General features: G+C 44.4%; 1 protein-coding gene across 6 annotated transcripts in view; it reads left to right on the top strand.

The window, feature by feature from the left end:
- The window catches only part of TMEM232 (transmembrane protein 232), a 158,898-nt gene that overhangs the window by 131,532 nt on the left and 5,212 nt on the right, over positions 1 to 22,154 (top strand). For 4 of the 6 annotated variants that reach the window (XM_070742940.1, XM_070742941.1, XM_070742937.1 and 1 more), the window contains exons 13-14: positions 7,337 to 7,430; positions 19,904 to 20,624. In XM_070742940.1, coding sequence (XP_070599041.1) covers positions 7,337 to 7,430; positions 19,904 to 20,122 — 313 coding nt within the window. In that variant the 3' untranslated portion in view covers positions 20,123 to 20,624. Of the gene's footprint in view, positions 1 to 7,336; positions 7,431 to 19,903; positions 20,625 to 22,154 lie in introns of those variants that run through there. The other 2 variants (XR_011558337.1, XM_070742938.1) reach the window with 2 other exon arrangements.

The following is a 22,154-nucleotide window of genomic DNA, read 5'->3' on the forward strand; positions in this document are numbered from 1 at the left end:
CTCAGGGAAGCATTAATTTATCATCACGAACCCAGATGAAACAATCAACATTAAATCTGGAAATGAGGGGGGAAAGCCTAGAAGAATATTTTATGCACATCAGGGCTGTAATTATGGGCATTTAATTGAAAGACTTTAAGTAAGAGAGTTTATCATTAAAAGAAAAAGCAACATATACTGTATTCTAAACAAAAATAAAATGCAAAGTATATCTGAGATGACAGGTTTCACAAAAAACAAAAAGGAAATATGCAACAGTTGCTAACAGCAGATTGAGTAAGATTCTTTTTCAGATGCATATTTGACTTTTGCTGTATGGAAATATATGTATACTAATGGAAAGTACATGACCGAAAGTTATTGGACTCTGTAACCAATTGTTTTATTTTTTTAAAAATATACTCCCACTATGTTTATTATATTGGTTAAGCAGTTAAATTAATAGTTAATAAGCATACTTTGAGCTTTTGAAGTATAATGTCAAACTTCTCTGGAAACAGCCACACTGTCTCTCTGCCGTATGTATCATCTCTTTATCTATATCCATATCATCTATATCTCTGTCTCTAATCTCTATCATGTATTTTAATAGTTATAAGTACAGTGGTACCTCGGTACTCGACCACAATTCGTTTCAGAAGTGTGGTCGAGAACCGATTTGGTCGAGTACCGAATTTATTTATCCCATAGGAAATAATGGAAATGGATTTAATTGGTTCCCAGCCCCTGTTGACTCGCTGGGAACCAATTAAATCTATTTTCTTTATTTCCAATGGGATAAATAAATTCGCTACTCCAAGCTGCAGGAAAGGTGGGGGCTGCTGGAAGCAATGAGGAAAGGAGCCCCCAGAAGCTGCCATCCTGGCAGCTTCAGGGGGGCTGAGGAGCTCTCTAAGAGCTCCAAGCTGCAGGAAGGGTGGGGGCTGCTGAAATCTTGGCAGCTTCTGGGGGCTCCTTTCCTCATTGCTTCCTTTTATTACCTGTAAGCAGCTTCAAAAACTTTCTCCTTCCCTGTGGCTCCAACACGCGGCGATTTCCCTTCCAGTAGCAAGAGCGCCGGGAAGACACGTAATGAAGGGAAGCTGCTGGAGTGGCAGAATTGCTGAGATGGCTCCGTCGGCTTCCCTTCACCACGTGACGTTCCCAGCGCTCTTGCTACTAGAAGGGAAGTAGTTATTAAGTACGGTTGGGTCCAGGGAAGGCTTCTTGAGGAGGGGGCGCATGAGCGCCTCTTTATAGGATGATGGGAAGGATCCCCTCCCCAAGGAAGCGTCGATAATCTCCTGGACCCAGCTCCGTGTCACCTCCCTGCTGGCCGAAACCAAGCCAGGAGGGACACCAAGCCAGGAGGGACGGATCCAGTAAACAGGTGGCGGAACTCACAGCTCCAATGGCGTTGTCCACTTCATCAGGTGTCACTAGATCAAACTCTTCCCAGACAGATGGACAAGTACGGGCCCCAGTCACCTCAACTGACTCGTTGTCAGCCGACTCTGTTTTCCAATTGGAGTCAAGGTCTGCCCGGATCTGAGCGATTTTATCAGAGAAAAACGTGTTAAAATCCTCGGCACTACTCTGTAAGGGCTCCCCAACTCCCCTCTGATTAAGAAGGGAGCAGGTCACACTAAACAGAGCGGCCGGGCGGGATTCCGCTGATGCAATCAAGGCGGCATGATACGCGCATCTTGCCGCCTTGAGCGCCACTTTGTAAGTCATAATAAAAGCTCTTACAAGTGTTCGATCAGATTCAGACTTGCTCTTTCTCCATCGCTTCTCTAGATGTCTCTTCTGGCGTTTCAACTCCCAGAGCTCCTCGTTGAACCATGGAGCTCTACGGGGTCTAGCGCCACGGAGAGGTCGCAAAGGCGCAATCCGATCGAGAGCCTCTGCTGCAGCCTTGTTCCAGGCTTCCGCAAGAGACTCCGCCGAACTGTGGATGAGTGCATCTGGAATAACCCCAAGCGCCGTCTGAAAGCCCTCTGGGTCCATCAGGCATCTGGGGCGGAACATCTTAGTTGGTTCCGCCTCCCTGCGGGGAAGGATTGGAGCCAGGAAGTCAAGCCGTAGTAGAAAATGGTCTGACCATGACAAAAGCAATATTTCTAAGCCCCTTAGTCTCAGACCATTACTCAATTGCTCAGAGAGGAATACCATGTCGGGTGCGTGCCCTCCCTCGTGAGTCGGACCCTGTATTACTTGAGTCAGGTCCATGGCTGTCATGGTGGCCATGAACTCCTGTGCCAGTCCAGAGGCTTCGCCGAGTGACGGCAGGTTGAAGTCCCCCAAGACAATAAGTCCGGGGAACTCCACCGCCAACCCGGCTACCTCCTCGAGCAGCACAGGCAGGGCTTTTGACACGCAGCTGGGAGGCAGGTACGTGAGAAACAAGCCCACCTGAACCCCTAAGTCCAACTTCATCAAGAGAGACTCGCAACCCGCAATCTCTGGAGCAATGAGTCCACGTAGGCAAAGGCACTCCCTGGCTATAATAGCCACTCCTCCCCCCCTTCCCTGGGGTCGAGGTTGATGCCATATCTGAAACCCAGCTGGGCAAATTTCAGAGAGAGGAACTCCTCCCTCTGGGCCCAGCCAGGTTTCAGTAATACGTGCCAGGTCGGCCTCCTCATCCAGGATTAGATCCCGGATGAGGAGAGCTTTATTTACCATCGACCTGGCATTAAGCAGCAGCAACCTGAGCCCAGGGCCAGAATTACACTCATCACCAGTACCCAAGGTTGAGCTCACAGAGCCAGAACAAGGGATCGTTATTACGCAACGATCCCTCGTTCCCCTGGAACGGCTAACTCTGTGGCCCCCGCCATATCTGCCTCTCCCCAGCAACACCGGGATGTTCTGACCCTCTGTCCCCCCAGAGATAGGTGCCTCCCACCCTCCTGCCTCTCCAGCGCCAGGTGGGCCAACTATGTTACTTTCATCCTTCCCATTCATTTCACCCATATTGCAACCCCATTCCCATCCATACCAATCATTCACTCCATACATACTACACCCTCCCCATCAGCATCAGCATCTTTATGTTCATAGTAATAAAAGCCTCTTTAAATTTTTTTTCAATGCTTGGAGGTTGGGAATGTTAGATATTTGCCTGGGTGACCTACCCAGACAGGGTAAAAGTCAAAAGTTCAGATTTGTTTATTGCATGTTGATTGGTTGCTTTCTTTTGGTGCAACTGCCCTGTTGCTGGGCTAGATTGTATAAATAGGAGAACTGTCATTGTATAGAGCTCTCAATACTCCAGTGCTTCTTGACTGAATTGACTTCCTTGTCCTGTTAGCGAAATAAACCTTGCTTGATTCAACCTTGCTTTGAGAGTTATAGGGAACACATCTTATTTTGGGAGAGTGGTGAGTGTGTGTGTGTACCTACACAAACAAATGACAGTGGTGTGTGATTAAAAAAAGTCTGTTTTTAATATCTTGTTTAAGCATAAGGTTATCCTTATGGCAATGGAATGCTCTTATTTCAGTCTAAAATTATGGATGAAATAGTGTATTGAGTAATTTAATAAATGATATTCAGTGGTAGGAGCCTTAAATGTAGGACTATAACACTGCTTATACAAAAATGGAATTGTACAAAAGGTATGTACAGTATATATGCTTGTATGTTTGTATATATATGTATGTGTATTTGTATATGTCTGTCTGTCTATGTTATGCAAAGCTATGTATGGTAAGAGAGTTAATGACTGGTATAGTGAATTGTCCAAAGGATGTGGAAGGTTTTTCTTATTTTGAGGCGTACGGGAAGCGCTCGGGGAAAGCGCTCTGAGCGAAGGGGCTGCGACTCGAGAGGGGCGGGGTGGGTGCTCCCGGAGCACTCAGAGAAAACCTTCTCATAGCCTGGGAGCACTTCGGGAACACCTGCCCCGTCCCTCTCGCAGCCCCTTAGCTAGTGGCTGGATGAGGAGGAGAGAAGCCACAGTCGCCACTGCTGCGGGAGGAGCCACGCCCCAAGGCAGGAGGTGGAGGAGGAGAAAGCCGGAGAGAGGGGCGGATCAGGTGGGCAGCAGTGGGAGGCCAGGGGTGCAAGGGGCCAGAGGCGCCTGGGGCGGGAGGCAGGTAGGCTCGGCACCGGCATTGGCACATCCACGGTGGGCGGGGGCAGCTGGCGCCTCGCGTTGCACGTCCTTAGAAAAGGCTGCGTGGGAAGTTGTTTTGGGGCGCGCGGCCATGTGGCCACGCAGCTTAGGGGGAACATTGGTCTTCAGTACTGAGGTGTCGTTTGTTTGTTTCTTAAATTTTGGAGGTATTTTTTCTCTTCCAGCCATTTATATCAATTTCCCCAGGAAGTATAAAAATTGGAATCATCTTTTTCTTGAAGTTCACGGGTCAGTTTGGTCATCTCTGCACATTCCATGATTTTGATTATTATAGATAAAGTTGATGGCGCTGTTTGTTTTTTCCTTGTTTGCGTCAACCTGGCTGCTGTTGTAATGTGTAAAATCAAATACATTTCCTTTTTAGCAAATTTCTGCCTTGGGATGCCTAATAAAAATAATTTGGGTTTTAGTTTAATCGTTTGAAGAATAATTTGTTCAAGGCATTTTTTAACTCTTTTCCAAAATTATTTTGCGGCAGGACATGTCCACCATAGGTGGTAGTATGTTTCTATTTTCCTCTTGCATTTCCAGCAGATTGGTGATATGGCTGGCTACATTTTATTTAATTGGGCTGGGGGGAGATACCAGCGGTAGAACATTTTATACATGTTTTCCTTATATGGTATGGCTAAAGTGAGTTTATAATTTACATTCCAGATTCTTCCCCACTCTGCTAGATTAATGGCATATCCGACATTCTGGGCCTAAGCTATCATAGTTTCTTTTACCTCCTCCTCACCTGTTTCATCAGCAAGGAGAATGTTGTTTAGATATTTTATTTAAGTCATTGGTATTTTGGAAGCCATATTTGGTTTTGCCTGTTCTATATTTTGAGCTAATTTGCAAAAAGGACCACCAATCTAGTTTTATGTCTTTTTCCATAAGGGTTTGTTTAAGAATTAGTTCATTTTTTTAATCAAGTATTTGTTCATAGGATACTATTTTTGGGGGGTCTAATACATTTGGGTATGTCACTGCCTCTATTGGAGAGAGCCACTTTGGTACCAAACTGTAATGATTTTTCCTGATATGTAACCATATATCAATTAAACTATCCCTTATGTAATGCTGTCTGAAGTATTTGGGAATTTTACTTTCACAGCCTAAAAAGGCATGTCAGCCTAGTTGAAGGTCGAAACCTTCTAATATTAGGAGCCTGACATTTTGAAGAATTATCCCTTCTCTGATCCATTTGAGAGATGTAGCTTGGTAGTAAATTTGGAGGTTTGGTATGTAATAATTTCAGTTTGATCCTGGCTTTTTTCTTTGTCCAGATAAATTTGCGGATTTTTTTTGTTTAGATCTGTGAAGAATGCTTTGTTTAATTTTATCCAGGCCACCTGGAAGAGAAATAATATTCTTGGTAGCTGTGTTTTAAAGCCCTAAGCATTTTAGACTTAGGATTTTTTTTTTCTTTAGTCAATAAATATTGACTAAATAAAATAATGTATTGGTAATATACATAGATATAACAATGTTTATATGCATAAGATGGGTACTGATAAGAGGAAACATTAGGGCAGGGACGGTAGGCAGGCTGGTGTGCTTATGCATGCCCCTTACTGACCTCTCCGTCAGAGATGGTATATGATTTCAGTTTCGGAAGTAGTTTATCATGAACCACTGAGTTGAAGGCTTTGCAGAAGTCTATGTAAATCATGTCTATTGTTTTGCCCTGGTCAAGTTTTGAGGTCCATATGTTTTGCAGTGTAGGTTGCAGGATAATTTTTTTCTTGAACCCGAATTGCATCTTTGAAAGTAGGTTCTTAGTTTATTTTATTTTATTTATTTATTTATTTATTTTGTCCAATGCACAATACATATTGAAGAGGATAGACATGAGTTATTATATATAAAGAAAGGATATAAAAGTCCAATACACAATGAGGGTTTTAGTGGGTATATATCAATATACACATAGTAAAATACATGATGAAGGTTATAGAGGAGATACTCATAGTAAAATATATCTAAGAAATAATAGAAAAGAAGATATAGGAATAGAATATATCAATGAAAGAATAGAAGAAGAGATATAGGAATAGAGGAAAGGTATATAGGAGATATAGGAGAGCAATAGGACAGGGGACGGAAGGCACTCTAGTGCACTTGTACTCGCCCCTTACTGACCTCTTAGGAATCTGGATAGGTCAACCGTAGATAATCTAAGGGTAAAGTGTTGGGGGTTTGGGGATGACACTATGGAGTCCGGTAATGAGTTCCACGCTTCGACAACTCGGTTACTGAAGTCATATTTTTTACTGTCAAGTTTGGAGCGGTTAATATTAAGTTTAAATCTGTTGTGTGCTCTTGTGTTTCTAGGTGGTGGGTAATGGATTAGTTTATGATTGATTTCATGACTTTGCTTGTGACGCAGCATAGAGAGATTGGTCTGTAGTTTTCTACTAGACTGAGATCTCCCTTTTTGAAGATGGGGATGGCCGTGGTTAGTGACCATAGATTTGGTAGGAAACTAGTCCTGTAGGCTTTTTTTGCCTGGCATGTTTGCTGATTAGTTAGCATTTAGTAACTTGGAATAAAGAGTCCCTCATGAGGCTATCTATCTTTCTCTCACAGGAGCCTTGTGTAGAGACTTCCATATGGAATTTTGTCAGCTTATTAAAAAAGAAAAACAGGATGAGTACTATGTTTATAATTATTTAGAATATACAGTATGAGAGGGATTTCTCAGCTGCAACCTCTAATTTCAGGAACTTCCTGCCTGCAAAATGTCATTTCCTTAAGTTTATCTGAACAAACTTTTTATCTGCATGTTGGTTAATTTTGAGTTTTAATTTGTATTAGTGTTTAGATTTTTTTTCAGAAAAAAACAGCATATTTTGATGGGATGAAATTATGAAAATGTGCTAGTAATGAATCCGTGTTATATTTTAGTCACAAAATTGCAGCAACCAATAATCTCTACGATTATAATTATAGCTTAAAAACAGAGTAATTATATAGCCAGACATAACTACTGAAATAAAATATATGAGATACAGCTTATACATGTTTTTTTTAAACTATATCCACTAAATAGTTTGCACATAAAACATTATTGCACTGGAGATATAACACAGCTTTAGATTAGAAGACAACTCATAACTTTTCTTTAGATATATAAAAAATAGCATGTAATGGATGTGTGCCTTGATATCTCTTCTGTGAGTTAAGGTCAATTAACATTTTCCCCTCTTTTTTTTTTTGCCTAAGGGAAGAACTTTTGCAAGCTGGTGTACCAAAATATCCATATCCCGATTACCTTACACGTACTGATATAGAACTGAGGAAAATCATAAATGATCAGGTAAGATTGGAGATTTAAATGTGTAATTAATGCAACCACAAACTGATAATTTTCAACTAGTAGTAAGTTTGGGGAACTCCTGAATTTTGGGAATAAACTTGATATATTTTGGAAATGATGTATTCTAACCAAGTTTTAACTAAGTCACAACGTCTTCACATGTATATGTGAAGAGAGGTCTTGGAGTCTTAGTGGACAACCATTTAAATATGAACAGGCAGTGTGCAGCAGTTGCCAAAAAAGCCATCACAGCTCTAGGCTGCATTAACAGAGGGACAGAATCAAAATCATGCAAAGTGTTAACACCACTATATAATGCCTTGGTAAGGCTGCACTTGGAATACTGCATTTAGTTTTGGTCACCATGATGTAAATGTCATGCATGGTATAATTGAATTGGTTGATTGATTAACAGATTAGGGTTTTAGCTGTAGTTTTTTTAATGTATTAGATTTGTTTTATATGCTTTGTTTTTTACACTGTATCCTGTGAGCCACTCCGGGTTTTCGGAGAAGGGCGGCATACAAATGTAATTATATAACAACAACAACAAAACAACAAAACAACAACAACAACAACCATGACGACGACGACAATGATGATGATGATGTTGAGATCCTAGAAAGAGTGCAGAGATGATTGGGGGACTGGAGGCTAAAACATATGAAGAATGATTGCAGGAACTGGTTATGTCTAGTTTAATGAAAAGAAGGACTGGGGAGAGACATGATAGCAGCATTCCAATATCTCAGGGGTTGCCACAAAGAAGAAGGAGTCAGGCTGTTCTCCAAATCATTTGAGGATAGAACAAGAAGCAATGGGTGGAAACTAATCAAGGAGAGAAGCAACTTAGAACTAAGGAGAAAATTCTTGACAATTAGAACAGTTGATCAGTGGAATGGCTTCCCTCCATTTCTAACTCTTACTTCACTCTGACATTTGTTCTCAATCCAGATTTTCTGGCCTCTCCTTAGAAGTTCACTCATCAAGTTTTGCAGCAGTTTCAAACTCAATCAAAGGATAGGGGCTTGTTGACTTTACAAGCCTCCTTTGTTGTAGGTGTGGGGAACCGCGCCAAACTTGACTGTAAAAAATATGATTTCAACAATTGAGTTATCGAAGCGTGGAACTCATTACCGGACTCAATTGTGTCAACCCCCAACACTTCTCCCTTAGACTCTCCACAATTGACCTCTCCAGGTTCCTAAGAGGCCAGTAAGGGGTGTACATAAGTGCACTGGTGTGCCTTTCGTCCCCTGTCCAATTGTCTTTCCTTTCTTTCACCTATCTTATATATTCTCTTCCTTTCATATATCCTCTCCTCTAAATTCACTTTTACCCTCTTTTATATTATCACATGTCTATTTTCATCCTATGTATTTATGTATTGGACAAATGAAAAATAAATAAAAATAAAATAAATAAATAAAATAAAACATGGAAAATCATCAGACAAGCAAATGCAACATGAACTCAAAATGTTGGGGCATGATTTGTGTTTTCTATTGATTCTCTAGGGATGAAGTAATAATGTTGTTTACAGTACTATTTGAGATTTGCAAGAGTGATAATTGGATAATTTTAGATTTTTCTGGATGGATTGGAGTGTTGAGATGGTGGAGGTATGGAAGTACTATTTCAGTAAACATAGCCTTCATTCTTGCCATTTTTGAAGAACTGTCCAGTACCTCCCATCTTTCAAAAGTGTTTAAAGTCCATTAGTATTAATCCCATTTCAGAACTGAATGAAGGGAAAACACTTTTTCTGATTCATTAATTCACCAAACAAATAAGTGCATTGAAATGTATTTTATAACCCCATGATAATCAGCACAAAACGCTTAAAAGCTTCCAATACTTCAATACGAAGAACATTTTATTATTTAAGATTAGTTTGTCCACAAAATAATTAGATTGCATTAAAATTAAATTGCATCCCAACAACAGTTTTGTCAGAATGTAAAGTCTAACTGTATAAATTTTCAAAGCATTTTACTTCTTTTTCTTTAAAAATTCTATTAGTCTTCTTCTTTTTGAATCTACTCTGTACTTTTCTCTTAACAATGAAATAAGTATGAATTGCAGTTTTTATATTTAAGCCCCATCTTCTGCCACCATTTGCATTCTAACATTTTCTATTTCCATAAAGAAAGATGGCTTCATGAAATATTTTATAATATTAATTTTACATGGTAATATTGTATTTGTTTAGAAGTTGCTTATGGCGTTCAGGAAAGTCTAATGTTTAGTAGCTTGCTTTATCTTCAAGGTCACTTTACCTGGAAGGAGAAGGAGGAGCAAAGGGACACATGTGGGAAACATAACTGTGTTATGTGTACATACATATAACTAACCCTATTGACTAGTCCTATTCAGAGCCAATTTTTGAGGTTTTTATATATTAACAGTGGAATGATATACCTTGAACTATATTGCACCAGAGGGGGGCAACAGCCACTATGGCATGGAACGCTGTTGCACCGGTAAAAATGGAGTTCTGCGTTCATGTCCATCAGTGCCGGCAGTGTACGTGCCGTGCATGCGAGATTTGGCTTCTGTGCATGTGCAGCAGCCGAATCTCGCCTCCCCAGGCAGCAGCAATAACGCCCCCTGAGCTCTGGCCACAGGCATCTCTCAGAGCAGTGGTGGCAGCTGCACCGAGCAAGTCATGGCCTTCAGGAGCACAGCACCGGAGGCCTGGCCCGGCCAAATCTATTGCTGCTCGGAGGGCGAGGGGAACTGTCAGAGCAAGATCCTCCCTCCTCCTCACCCAATTCTGCACAGGTAAGACGTTGTGGACCGAAACGGAACAAGCGAGGGGTCTTACTTGTGCAGAAGTGTCGGAGGGATGCTCTGTCTATTCCCTTTGTCCTCTGCTGCTGCAGCTAATTTGCCAGGTTCGGCCTCCCAGAGTTCATAAAAGTCCAAATCCGGTGGGCCAACCTCAGTGAGGAGGGGCTGCCCAATGCTAGGGAAGCGTTTGGGGGCACGGCCGGTCCAGGGCCAGTTTCTGTCGTTGCCCGGCCGGGCTGCTCCATGAAGTGGGTCTCGAGTGCCCGCAGCTGGCGAGGAGGAAGTGGGCTGGCTGGCGCATCTCCTGCCCAACCAGCAGATGGCCAAGTGCACTGGGGCAGGCAGGTAGTGGTGCAGCATGTGGAGCTTCCCATGCAGGCTGGTACTCTGCTGCTGCCTGCCACCCAGCCTACCCACCTGTCAGGCCCACTCACCTGCCAAGGAGCCACAGGAGCCTGGGAAGGAGACTCGCCGGATGCTGCTGGCCCTGCCCTCAGCCAGGCAAGGCAGCAGGAGGGCCATGGGAAAGCGGGGCCAAGGTTCAGAGAGGGCCAACCTCTGCGGGTGCTGTGGGCCATGGCTGGGGTGCTTCAGGTCCGGCCTTAGAAAGCACAGCCACGCAGGCTGGCAGCTCGGGCTGGCTGCTGCTTTTGCTGGAGCTTTGCTTGGCTTTTTCTTGCTTCTGCCCTGGAAGCAAAGAAATGCCGAGCAAACCAACAACAGCAGCCAGCCCGTGCTCCAGCCACACGGCTGTGCTCTCTACCAAGCCTGGAGCCTAAGCGCTCCAGCCATGGCCCACGGCACCTGTTGCATTTTGCAATGTGGCTGGTTTGTGAAGACAGGGGACTTGGTGGTGGTATGGATGCCAGCGTTGGGGGAATGACAGCAAGTGAACAAAATGTGTATCGTACGTGTGTGTGAGTTGGCGGAGGGGGGAGGGGGAGAGAGTAGTAGGTTTAAGCCTGCTTCAAAATTGACACTGCTGGTTTTAATCTCTCTCCACACTTTGGACATTGCAAAACACCGCAGTTCCAAGCAACCCCAAAACTGAGCTAAAATCCAATGGTGACCGCCTGTCATTGCTTTCGAGTTCCTTAAGCACCCATTTCATTTGGAAATGAAAATGGAAATGAAAAACGAGGAAGGCGAGGAAGGAACCCTTGCGTGAGATCATGATGAGGGTGACAGCAAACTTCCTCCAAATGGCCAAAGATCCATGTGGCGGCCCTGATCAGCCACTCGTTCCTCCTCCTCCCCCACCTCCACTTTCGCTATTCTCCACTGCACTGCTTCAGAGAGTCCAAGGTGGGTTATTATTCAGCCTGATTGGCAGGGACTGAGTTAAAAATTAGCATAATTGTTATGTCCCGCCCACCACTACCCTCCTTAGGTCAGTCTAAAAAACTCAGTCATAGTGTTGGTTTTTTAACTGTCTCCTTTTTTCTTTCTCTTACAGGAAGAAGAGCAGAGGATTTGACCTGAGAGCCTCTTCCCTCCGGGGTACTGCTCTCCGTCTCTTCACCCCTGAGAGGCCTCTGCTCTCCGGAGCACTGCCTCGAAGACAGGGAAGGACTTATGGGGTCACTGACGTTCGCGCTCAAACCCACCCACCCCCCGCCGCCCCCGCCGCCCCCGTTACCGGCGCTGACTTGGCAAGGGATCCTACCTTCCATCCCGAACGAGCCGAGAGGCAGGGGAAGCCTCTAAACAGCTGAGGGGGCTGCCGGCTGAGTCAGAGGGCTGACTGAGGCAGAATCCGCCATTTTGGGGGGGGGCAACCCACTGAGCTGCCTGCAATACAGAGATGAAGGCCTCAAATTGCTATTGGACCAGCTCCGCCCATTTTGGGTGAGTCCATTTCAGGCAGCAGTGGGGAGTTCCAGCCAGTGAGTCAGCAAATGCTTGTACTCCTCGGCGGCTATTTTTCCTCCAAGCAAAAGAGAGGCGTTACCATGGCAACTTCGGAGGCTAGTCTATACCACCTGACAGGAAGTTGGTGACTAGTTCCTCTAGGGAATGAGATTGCATTCCTTTGCATTGTGCATCCAGTTCCTGGTGCTTTTTCGAGTTGCTGCTGTTGCTGTATAGTGAGTGTCAAGCATTAACAATGTCTCAGCAAACTAATCCCTCTGAACCGATTGCCCCCTCCACCAGCAAGGGGAAGGACAAAAGCCACGGTTCTAAATCTAAGGGGAAGTCTTCCCAATCTTCAGCAGCTTTGAGGGAGGCTGAAAAGAAGATTAAGGCCTTAGAGGTCCAATTGGAATTAAATAAGCCAAGGCAAGGCCCTAGCCCTTCTGCCACCGCCATTCCACAACACCATCAAAGCCCCTTGGCCTCTGCTGCTCCCCTTGAGGGACCACACCTCTCTGCAGCTGGGGAATTGTCTCCTGACCGCCCATTGAGTGCCCCATCTCTATCGGAGGGGATTCAAAGAGCAGAATGGCCCAGACCATCTCAATCATGGTCTCAATCTGCGCAGCCGCCGGCAGCCACCTTTACCCCGACTGCAGCGGGCCTCAGAGGGCCCATGGACAACTGGCAGGCGATGTCCCCCTCACTGCAGGACATGATAGCATCAGCTTACTCCCAGGGCATCGCAGTGGGTGCCCAACAACGCCCATCCCCCCTGCCACCTCGAGCCAGCAGGTCAGACCCTTGGCAAGCACCTGCTCCTGCTCCCTCCTTACATGACTCCTTTCAGGAAGACTTGGAGCCAGGGGAGATGGCCTCGGATGCAGAGGATGAACTCTCAGGGGATGAGGCCAACTTACCAGAGCAACCTCCTTTAATAGGACTGTTCAAACACTCCTTGTTTAGACCTCTTTTGAACAAGGCCAAGGCCACGCTGCTGCCAGATAACTCATCTAAACCAGCTGGCCAAGAGGTGGGCATCATGCCAGCAGCCAGGCTGATTTAATGAGCCCCAGAGGGAATCAGAGCATATTCCTGCCGTTCCTATCTTTGCAGAAAATATTAAACAGCCCTGGCAGAACCCATCTGCAGCCCTGGGTCCATCAGCTATTGACAAAAGGTTTTATTCCTTTGACCCAGAGGTGGAGGACTTACTCCAGTACCCTCCAGTGGACACTCCTGTCACCTCTCTGATGTCCAACGCACTAGTGCCTTCAGAGATGGCAGATGGCCTACGCCCAGAGGATAGGAGAGCTGAGAACCTAGTCAAACGAATGCACCATCTTTTGGCCTGGTCTCTGAGGGCTGCTTCGGCGGCCTCCTTCTTCAATAGGGCCTCCATCTTGTGGCTCCAAGATATGCTTTCCAGGCTGGGCCCAGAGGACGCTCGCCTACGCCAGGATATTAATAAACTCATTGCCACTGCTAAATTCTCTGCAGATGCCACCCTAGCGTCGGCAAGATTCTCATCTCGAGCACTGGCGACTAATCTCTCTGCCAGAAGATTGGTTTGGCTTCGGTCATGGCAGGCAGATGTGAAATCAAAATGGCGCCTTGCCACTGCACCATATCAGGGTACCAAACTCTTTGGTGAGTCGTTAGACACTGTCCTAATCGAGGACAGGGACAAAAGAAAGGTGTTGCCAAGGTCAGCGAGGAGACAAGATAGGCGAGGGGCTCCCTACTTTCGCAGACAGGCCTTTCAGCCGGAGACATCCTCGACTTCATCACCTGTGGCCGGGACCTATGGACAGGAGGCTTATACCCAACCGTCCTTTCGATCTGACAGAGGCGGATACGGGGATGGGAACCGCCAGTTCCAGCAGTCTCGAAGATCCTATCGAGGCGGCAACAGAGGGGGTTTCCACAAGCAGAAGTGACTCCAGTCACGACCCGCCCATAGGTGGCTGCCTCCAATTCTTCAACGAATTTTGGGGCTCTATCTCCACCGACGTATGGGCCTTAGAGACGGTGAGTCAAGGTCTGCGGATAAACTTTTGGAGGACCCTCCCAGTCAGATTTATACAATGCCCCACTTTGAGTCATCCTCAAAAGAGATCTCTTATTCTTCAAGAGGTCCAACATCTCTTGGACATTGGAGCCATAGAACCGGTCCCGGCAGACCAGAGAGGCAAGGGGTTCTACTCCATAGTGTTCGTAGTCCCAAAATCCTCCGGCGGCTGCCGCCTGATCTTGAACCTCAAGCAGTTGAACATTTATATCCGGTATCAGAGGTTCAAGATGCATTCATTACAAACCATCCTGGCCTCCATCCGTCAATTTCTCTGCTTTTGCCTCCAAGACCGGCACTTTCAGTACAAGGCCATGCCCTTTGGCCTGTCCTCAGCACCCAGGGCCTTCACCAAGCTCCTGGATGCATTAACAGCCAGCCTCAGGTCACAATCCATACGGCTCCTAGCTTATTTAGATGACATAATCGTCCTTTCCAGAAGCCCTCAACGGGCCAACCGGGATTTGGCCCAAACTATCGACTGTCTTCAAAGGGCAGGATTTACAATCAACCACGACAAGAGCCACTTGCACCCAACCAGGTGTCTGCTGCACCTGGGAACGACGATAGATTCTTCTTCAGGCATAGTCTTCCTGTCATCAGAGAGGCAGAAGAAAATACGGACACTGATATACTCAATATCACGCCGCACCAGAATTTCCCTGGCGCTGCTCTCCCAATTGCTGGGAGTCTTCATTTCATGCATCAGTATTGTGCCATGGGCTTGGCTTCACGCCTGACCCCTACAGTGGCTCCTTCTTCCATTCCAAAGGGCTTGGCTGAGCAATTCCAAGCATCGAGTGCACCTGACCACAGCAGTTCGGCTTTCCCTTCCCTGGTGGACATCTCCAGCAATAGCCAGGGGTTCCCCCTTTTTGCTCCATCAGGAGGTGACCATCACCACGGACGCGAGTCTGTCCGGATGGGGAGCGCATTCCAGCTCCCAAGGTTGCGCAGGGCAGATGGTCAGCCTCAGACCTGACAGACCCCAACATCAACCTCCTGGAACTACAGGCAGTCTTCAGAGCACTGCAAACCTTTTCAGAGACTGTAGCGAACCGCCATGTCCTCATACTAACAGACAATGTGGCAACCAGAGCCCACATAAATCACCAGGGGGGCACACGGTCGGACCGCCTAATGCAGGAGGCGCACGCCCTGATGTCTTGGGCAGAGATTCACCTCGCCTCCATCTGTGCAGAACATATCTCAGGAGTGGACAATACGCAAGCGGACTGGCTCAGCCCCACAACAATAGACCCGGGAGAATGGTCCCTGAATCCAGAGACATTCCAACTGATAGTCCACCGTTATGGCATTCCAGTCGTGGACCTGTTTGCTTCACATCTCAACCACCAGGTCCCACGGTTCTTTTCCCGGTTCCCAACGCCGGGAGCCGAACAGACGAATGCACTACTATCACCGTGGCCGGCCGGTCTCCTATACGCCTTCCCTCCGGTCAGTCTAATACACAGGGTAGTAGCCAAGATCATAGCGGAAGGAGCAGACATACTTCTGGTAGCTCCTTTCTGGCCCAGGCGCCCCTGGTTTGCCGACCTGATGGATCTATCGCTGTCCCCACCATGGAGGATTCCATGCCATCAGCTGACTCTGACACAGGGTTCCATAATTCACCCGGACCCGCAGTGGTGGAAGCTTGCCGTGTGGCGATTGAGGGGAACCGCTTGAGGGAAAGACAGGTTCCGGATAATGTCATCCACACCATACAGGCGGCACGGCGCCCCTCAACCACCCGCATATACCAGGCGACCTGGGCAGCATACAGTACCTTTTGCAGGGCGCAAGGGATTCTACCTTCGGCCTCCTCAGTCCTCAACCTACTCGAGTTTCTGCAGAAGGGCCTCGACAGGGGGTTAACTCCTAACACCCTTCGCAGACAGGTAGCTGCCATCGCAACTATACTTCGACCGGACCCACTATGCCCAATCTCTCACCACCCTTGGGTTAGAGATTTTCTCCGAGGAGCAGTGAACCTGGCACCACCGGTGATTCACCATTTCCCATCTTGGGACTTACCTTTGGTTCTCCAGGCCCTCACGGCTCCACCTTTCGAACCTTTGAGGGAGGTGTCCCTTCGCATTCTTTCGATTAAGGTGGCCTTTTTAGTGGCCATAACCTCCGCATGCAGAGTTTCTGAGCTAGCGGCTCTATCAGTGCGCCCAGACTTATGCATGTTTCACCCGGACAGAGTGACTCTCCGCTTGGACCCTAGTTTCATGCCTAAAATCAACACCCGTTTTCATAGGTCACAGGATATAGTTCTCCCGGACTTTTGCACCCATGGCTCCCACCCATCGGAGCTCCGTTGGCATAAAGTGGATGTTCGCAGAGCAGTGAAAATATACGTTCACCGTACAACTGCATTGAGGAGATCAGAAGCTCTCTTTGTTTCCTTCCTTCCCAGTTCCATGGGGAGGAAAGTTTCAGCTAGGACTATCAGCAGATGGATCCGCTCCTGTATCATTGAGGCATATAGGGCTAGATCCAGTGTTCCCTCTAATTTTTTTGGGGGGTGGGCAAAAAAGTATAGTGTCTGAGCGGCAGAAATAATAAATAAATAGATAAATAGATAAATAAATAAATAAATAAATAAACAAACAAACAAACAAACAAACAAACAAACAAATAAAAAACCCACCCTGTTTTGCCTCAGAGAATTTCAAAATAAAATACTGTACTGTGTGTCTATAACAGTGAGCTCATAATAGGGCAACTCTATCAATATCAAAATGCCACTTAAATAGTTGAGCTAGTTTCAAATTAGATTTTGATTTTCTTTCTCTCTTCCTTACTCCCATTCTTTTTCTTTCTCTTTTCCTTCCTCTCTTTTTTCTATCTGTTTCTCTCTCTTCCTCTCTCTCTCCTTCCCTCTCACTCTTTCCCTCTCGGCTTCTGGGCAGGTTTGGAAAACTCTGAGTTGATGATGATTTTTAAGTGAGCGATTGCTCACTGCTCAGCTTAGAGGGAACTATGGCTAGATCAACTCCATTACCGGACAGAATTACTGCCCACTCAACTAGGAGTGCAGCCACCTCAGCGGCTTGGACCACACAAGCACCAATTGAGGACATCTGTAGGGCAGCTACTTGGGCTGCACCCACTACCTTTATTAGACATTACCGTTTGGATTCGTTTGCTTCTGCTGAGGCCGCCTTTGGGAGAAGAGTATTGCAGAGAGTTTGCACTCCAGTACCCCTGGGCCAGCCTAGCCCTCCCTAAGGTGTTGCTTGGGTATATCCCACCTTGGACTCTCTGAAGCAGTGCAGTGGAGAAGGACCGTTGAACTTACCTGAACGGTCTTCTCGCTGCACTGCGAAGAGAGTCCAAACCCGCCCGGCTTTTTGCCCAGGTGCACTGTTCAGTTGAATTCAATGGTTAAGATTGTTGAATAAATTAGCTTTGTTTCACTATTCCTTTGTTTTTTCTTGACTGACCTAAAGAGGGTAGTGGTGGGCGGGACATAACAATTATGCTAATTTTTAACTCAGTCCCTGCCAATCAGGCTGAATAATAACCCACCTTGGACTCTCTTCGCAGTGCAGCGAGAAGACCGTTCAGGTAAGTTCAACGGTCCTTCCCGGCTTCAATTGCATGGGAGAGCGTAGCTGCGCGGCCAGAGCTCCCCCCAGCCACAACCCCCCGAGAGGTGCCACTTCTAATTTTTCAAAATTGGCAAATTGTGCACGCACTTCAGCCTCTGTGCTTGCATGCACAGGAAGCTGAAGGTCATGTGCACGCGTGCCTCCTCCTCACCAAGCATTCCAGTAGGGCCGCGCATGGATGCCCTTTACTGTATTGCACCCAGGAAGACATATATTTGATCACGATACTTGATTAAAAAAACGTTAGATGCCTTTTGTGTGAGCTTTAGAAGTTATGTTGAAATGTCTTTGGGAAAGTTACTGTCTCTCACTGTTTAATGAATGTTTCTCACTTGGTCTAAAAAAAAATAAGAATTGGATTTTTTTTTTTGAGAACTGTAGAGATTATTACTAATTATAGGCCATACCAGAGAAAAGATGAAAGTAGTATTACAATATATATTATTATTTCACAGAAAACATTTTCTCTTCTCAAATTCAATTATCTTCTCCCTGCTTTCTGAATATTTTTAATGTCACCATCAATAAATTATATTAACCCATCCTCATTTAATAATGGATTTGAAAGTTTGATAATGTACTACAGCCACATCTTGGTCATTTCTAATATTTAAAATAATAAACATCAAAACAGTGATTGCTTATCAGCAAACATTTCCCTTTTCCCCTCCAAAACAGCCCATTTTATCTGGAGAATGATAAAATAATGCATTCAAATACAATTAATTATTGAGTATGTTCACTGAGGAATCATGAGCTGGAAAACAGCATGCCTGCTTGTTCATAGGGAGTAAATGTGTTACATTTCTTTTGTGATGTTGACAGCATGCAATATCTTTCCCTTTCAGGTAATAAGGGCAGGCATATTGGGGAAGCATAATAGTTCTTCTATTTCAATAGCTTCCCAGACATTTAGTATTGTTGGCTCCAGAGAGTCCAGGTTTAAAATGAAATGATGAAGATGATACAAAGTTGTATGTGAAAATGTAGTATATGTTTGGTCCTTATATCTGTTCTTTAAACATTTTATTCACAAGTTGTGTCAACTAAGCAATATCTTAAGAAATATTGGAAATACATCTGCCTAAGCTTCATGCGTTTTCAAGGTAACCAATTACACCTAAAAGATTGGTTACTCTCTATACTAGGGGTGTCAAACTCATGTCGTCATGGCAGCATGACATGAAGTATCGTGACTGCCCCCCTTCGCTAAACCAGGTTTGGACATTGTTCTGCCGGTGTGTTTCAACTGCCCGTAATTAAAGGGTATTTAGTCCAGGAAGACACACACCACACGATAAAAGGAAAACCCAAAAGTTTTTATAAACAGAAAAACAGAAACAGCTCCCTTTTTAAATGTCAAAGGGATTTTCTGGTACACACAAGGCACAAGTTAAATGCAATCCAATTGCTCACCCAATAACTGGGAAATTGAGTCCAATTCTAAAGTTCAGATAGTCCACAAACACAATCCTGAACAGCAAAAAATCATGATCTTGATGAAACAATGGATCAGATAAACTACCATGAGGCTAATACACCAGGCTGCACTTTTATCTGTAGCACTAATTACAGCAGCCCCACGCAACTACACGTGGCCTCATTTTCTCTTGTAATAATCCTTCAGTTGTTGTCTCCTATGCATTACTCTACGCATGCGTGGATGTGTCATTCTTGTTCAGAATCTAGCGATGATACAGATGATTGATCTCCTCCTGGGCTGTCTGCCAAACTCCCCTCTTCCCTGTCACTCATGCTTCCTTGGTCAGAGGAGGCAGATTCTACTGGAAGCAAAACAGGCCTGCGGCATGTGGATGTCTCCCCCACATCCACCTCCACATTGCTTGGGGCAGGAGCTGGGCCAGAGCTAACCACAACAGAATGGCCAGCATGTGATATATTTGGCCCATGGGCTGAGAGTTTGACAGCCCCATTCTGTACCCTACATAATTAGATGTCCTGCTTCTAAAATGTCACCATCTCTAACCCTGCTAATATCCATTTCCTAATTACTCATTTCTCATTATCTGCACTACAATATCTGGTGAGTGATTAAATCAAAGTTTTGTGTTTTTATGTAATGCCAAAATCATTATTAAGTAATATTATATTTGTTTATTTATGTGCAACAGTGGGGAAGAGAATTGCTAATCAGGCTTCAGCTAGAACAGAAACTCCAAGAATTAGAGCTTCAAGCAAAGCAAAAAATGGAAGATGAAAACTTCAGGGAAATAATGATATGGCGCTTAGAAAAGCTGCATAAGACAACCAAGCCATATGAATTGCCCTTTAAACGTGAAGAGACAAAAGCAACAGCAGCAAGGAGCAGCACTCAGCTACCAAATGTATAACTGTCAGAAACATAGAAACCAGCTTTGTAAGAAGATAACTTCACCTGAAAGGCAAATATATGTATTAAAGCTTCTTTCCCTCTCTCACGCTCGTTTTTTTTAGTTAAAGCTCTACAATATTGAGTAATGAAGTGTGGATAAGAAAGTGCTAAAGCCATAATTGCTGCTGTATTCCTGATTGCAGTTGCTTTTCCGACAGTTTTTCATTGTGACGTTCCAAATGAAAATATATCAGCAATTCTATGAGGGAAATTAGACCAGCTTGAAAGTGTTTTTGTGTATAAACATAGAAGATGTGTATAAACATATAAACATAGAGAGTGAGAAAAAGGTAGAGCACTACCTCTCATCTTAGCAAAGCAGCTCAGCAAGACAGCTTCCGGGGCTGCTTTTCAATTAGAACACTCACAGTTTCATAATGTACTGATATGTAATGATTAATTGAATTGTCTCCCATGAAATATGGGAAACCTTTTTCTGAAATAATAAATTTCTGAAACTAGTCTTTCTGGATTATGTCACACCTTTGTTTTTGTTACTGTTTTGGCATAGTCAGATATTCTAAACAATGTCAAGAAAAACCACTTGAAAATTACTTAGTGGTATCCTTATCTCAAGGTCTCTCTATTGCCAATAAATCCTTCCCAATCTTATATTCTCCCTTCATTCCTCCCTATATCTTTGTGCTACCCATTTTGCCATACTGCTTTCATTTTATTTGCTGATGTTTTATGCATTTATCCTTATTTGTATGCTGCCTGTTTAAGCAACACAAGGCATATCCTCTAAAGTATAAAGCTGCTGAAAGTAATACCATATCGTCTGGTGTTCGTTTTGAAAGACCTCTTTTATACTTCATTTCTGTGTACACATTTGAGGTGATTTTTTGACAAATTGTCATGTTGCTCTAAAGCTGCTCACAACTTACAGTATACCCATACCACATTTCTGACATTAACACCCTCGAAAATGTCCAAAGATACTGTACTTCAGCAAAAGAGCCCTTCACTCCTCTGCCTGAAACAGAATACCCTACGAAACTAGACTTACAATCCTGGGTCTTGAAAGCTTAGAACTACGACGCCTGAAACATGATCTAAGTATTGCCCACAAGATCATATGCTGCAATGTCCTGCCTGTCAAAGACTACTTCAGCTTCAACCACAACACAAGAGGACACAACAGATTCAAGCTTAATATTAACCGCTCCAAACGTGACTGTAAAAAATACGACTTTAGTAATCGGGTTGTCGAAGCGTGGAACTCATTACTGGACTCTGTAGTATCATCCCCTAACCCCCAACATTTTACCCTTAGACTATCCACGGTTGACCTCTCAAGATTCCTAAGAGGTCAGTAAGGGGCGTACATAAGCGCACTAGAGTGCCCTCCATTCCCTGTCCTATAGTCTCTCCTATATCTCCTATATCTTCTCTACTATATCCTCTATAACCTTCATTGTGTATTATTGAATATTGGACAAAATAAATAAATAAATAAAATAAAAACATTACAAATTACTATAGCCACACTATGCCATAGTATTTCTTTTAGGTATTTAAAGCTATTTTAGGCTTTTGCCTCATGTTTCTTTTTGAGTGTGTCTGTGCAAGAGAATCCTGTCAATTTCCAGTTTCACATTTTCAGAAACATCTACAGTAAAGATCTTTGCAGAAGAAAAGTTACACAGAATAGAAAAATATGCCATACCTCTTGACGAATATGGTATTATCCTTGTTTTTCTCAACTGGATTTGACATCTTTATCATGATAAATAGATGTCAAGAGGCAATCCTGAGTATAACAAGTATAATAAAAGCCATACAGTTGTTCCATATACATTTCCACTGAACCTTCATTGAGTATGGTGATTATTTTATTTATTTTTATTCAAGTATAGGATAGTAGTTTACATAAACATAACATAGAAAGTAATGATAAAAAAGACAATAGGACAATACTATTGAAACAAGGTATCTTGAATGGGCAGATGTAATATTCTTCTGATTTTATCCACAGGAATGATGTTCAT

The sequence above is a fragment of the Erythrolamprus reginae genome, chromosome 2 (genome assembly GCF_031021105.1).
Source record: "Erythrolamprus reginae isolate rEryReg1 chromosome 2, rEryReg1.hap1, whole genome shotgun sequence".
NCBI classification, from domain to species: Eukaryota; Metazoa; Chordata; class Lepidosauria; order Squamata; family Dipsadidae; genus Erythrolamprus; species Erythrolamprus reginae.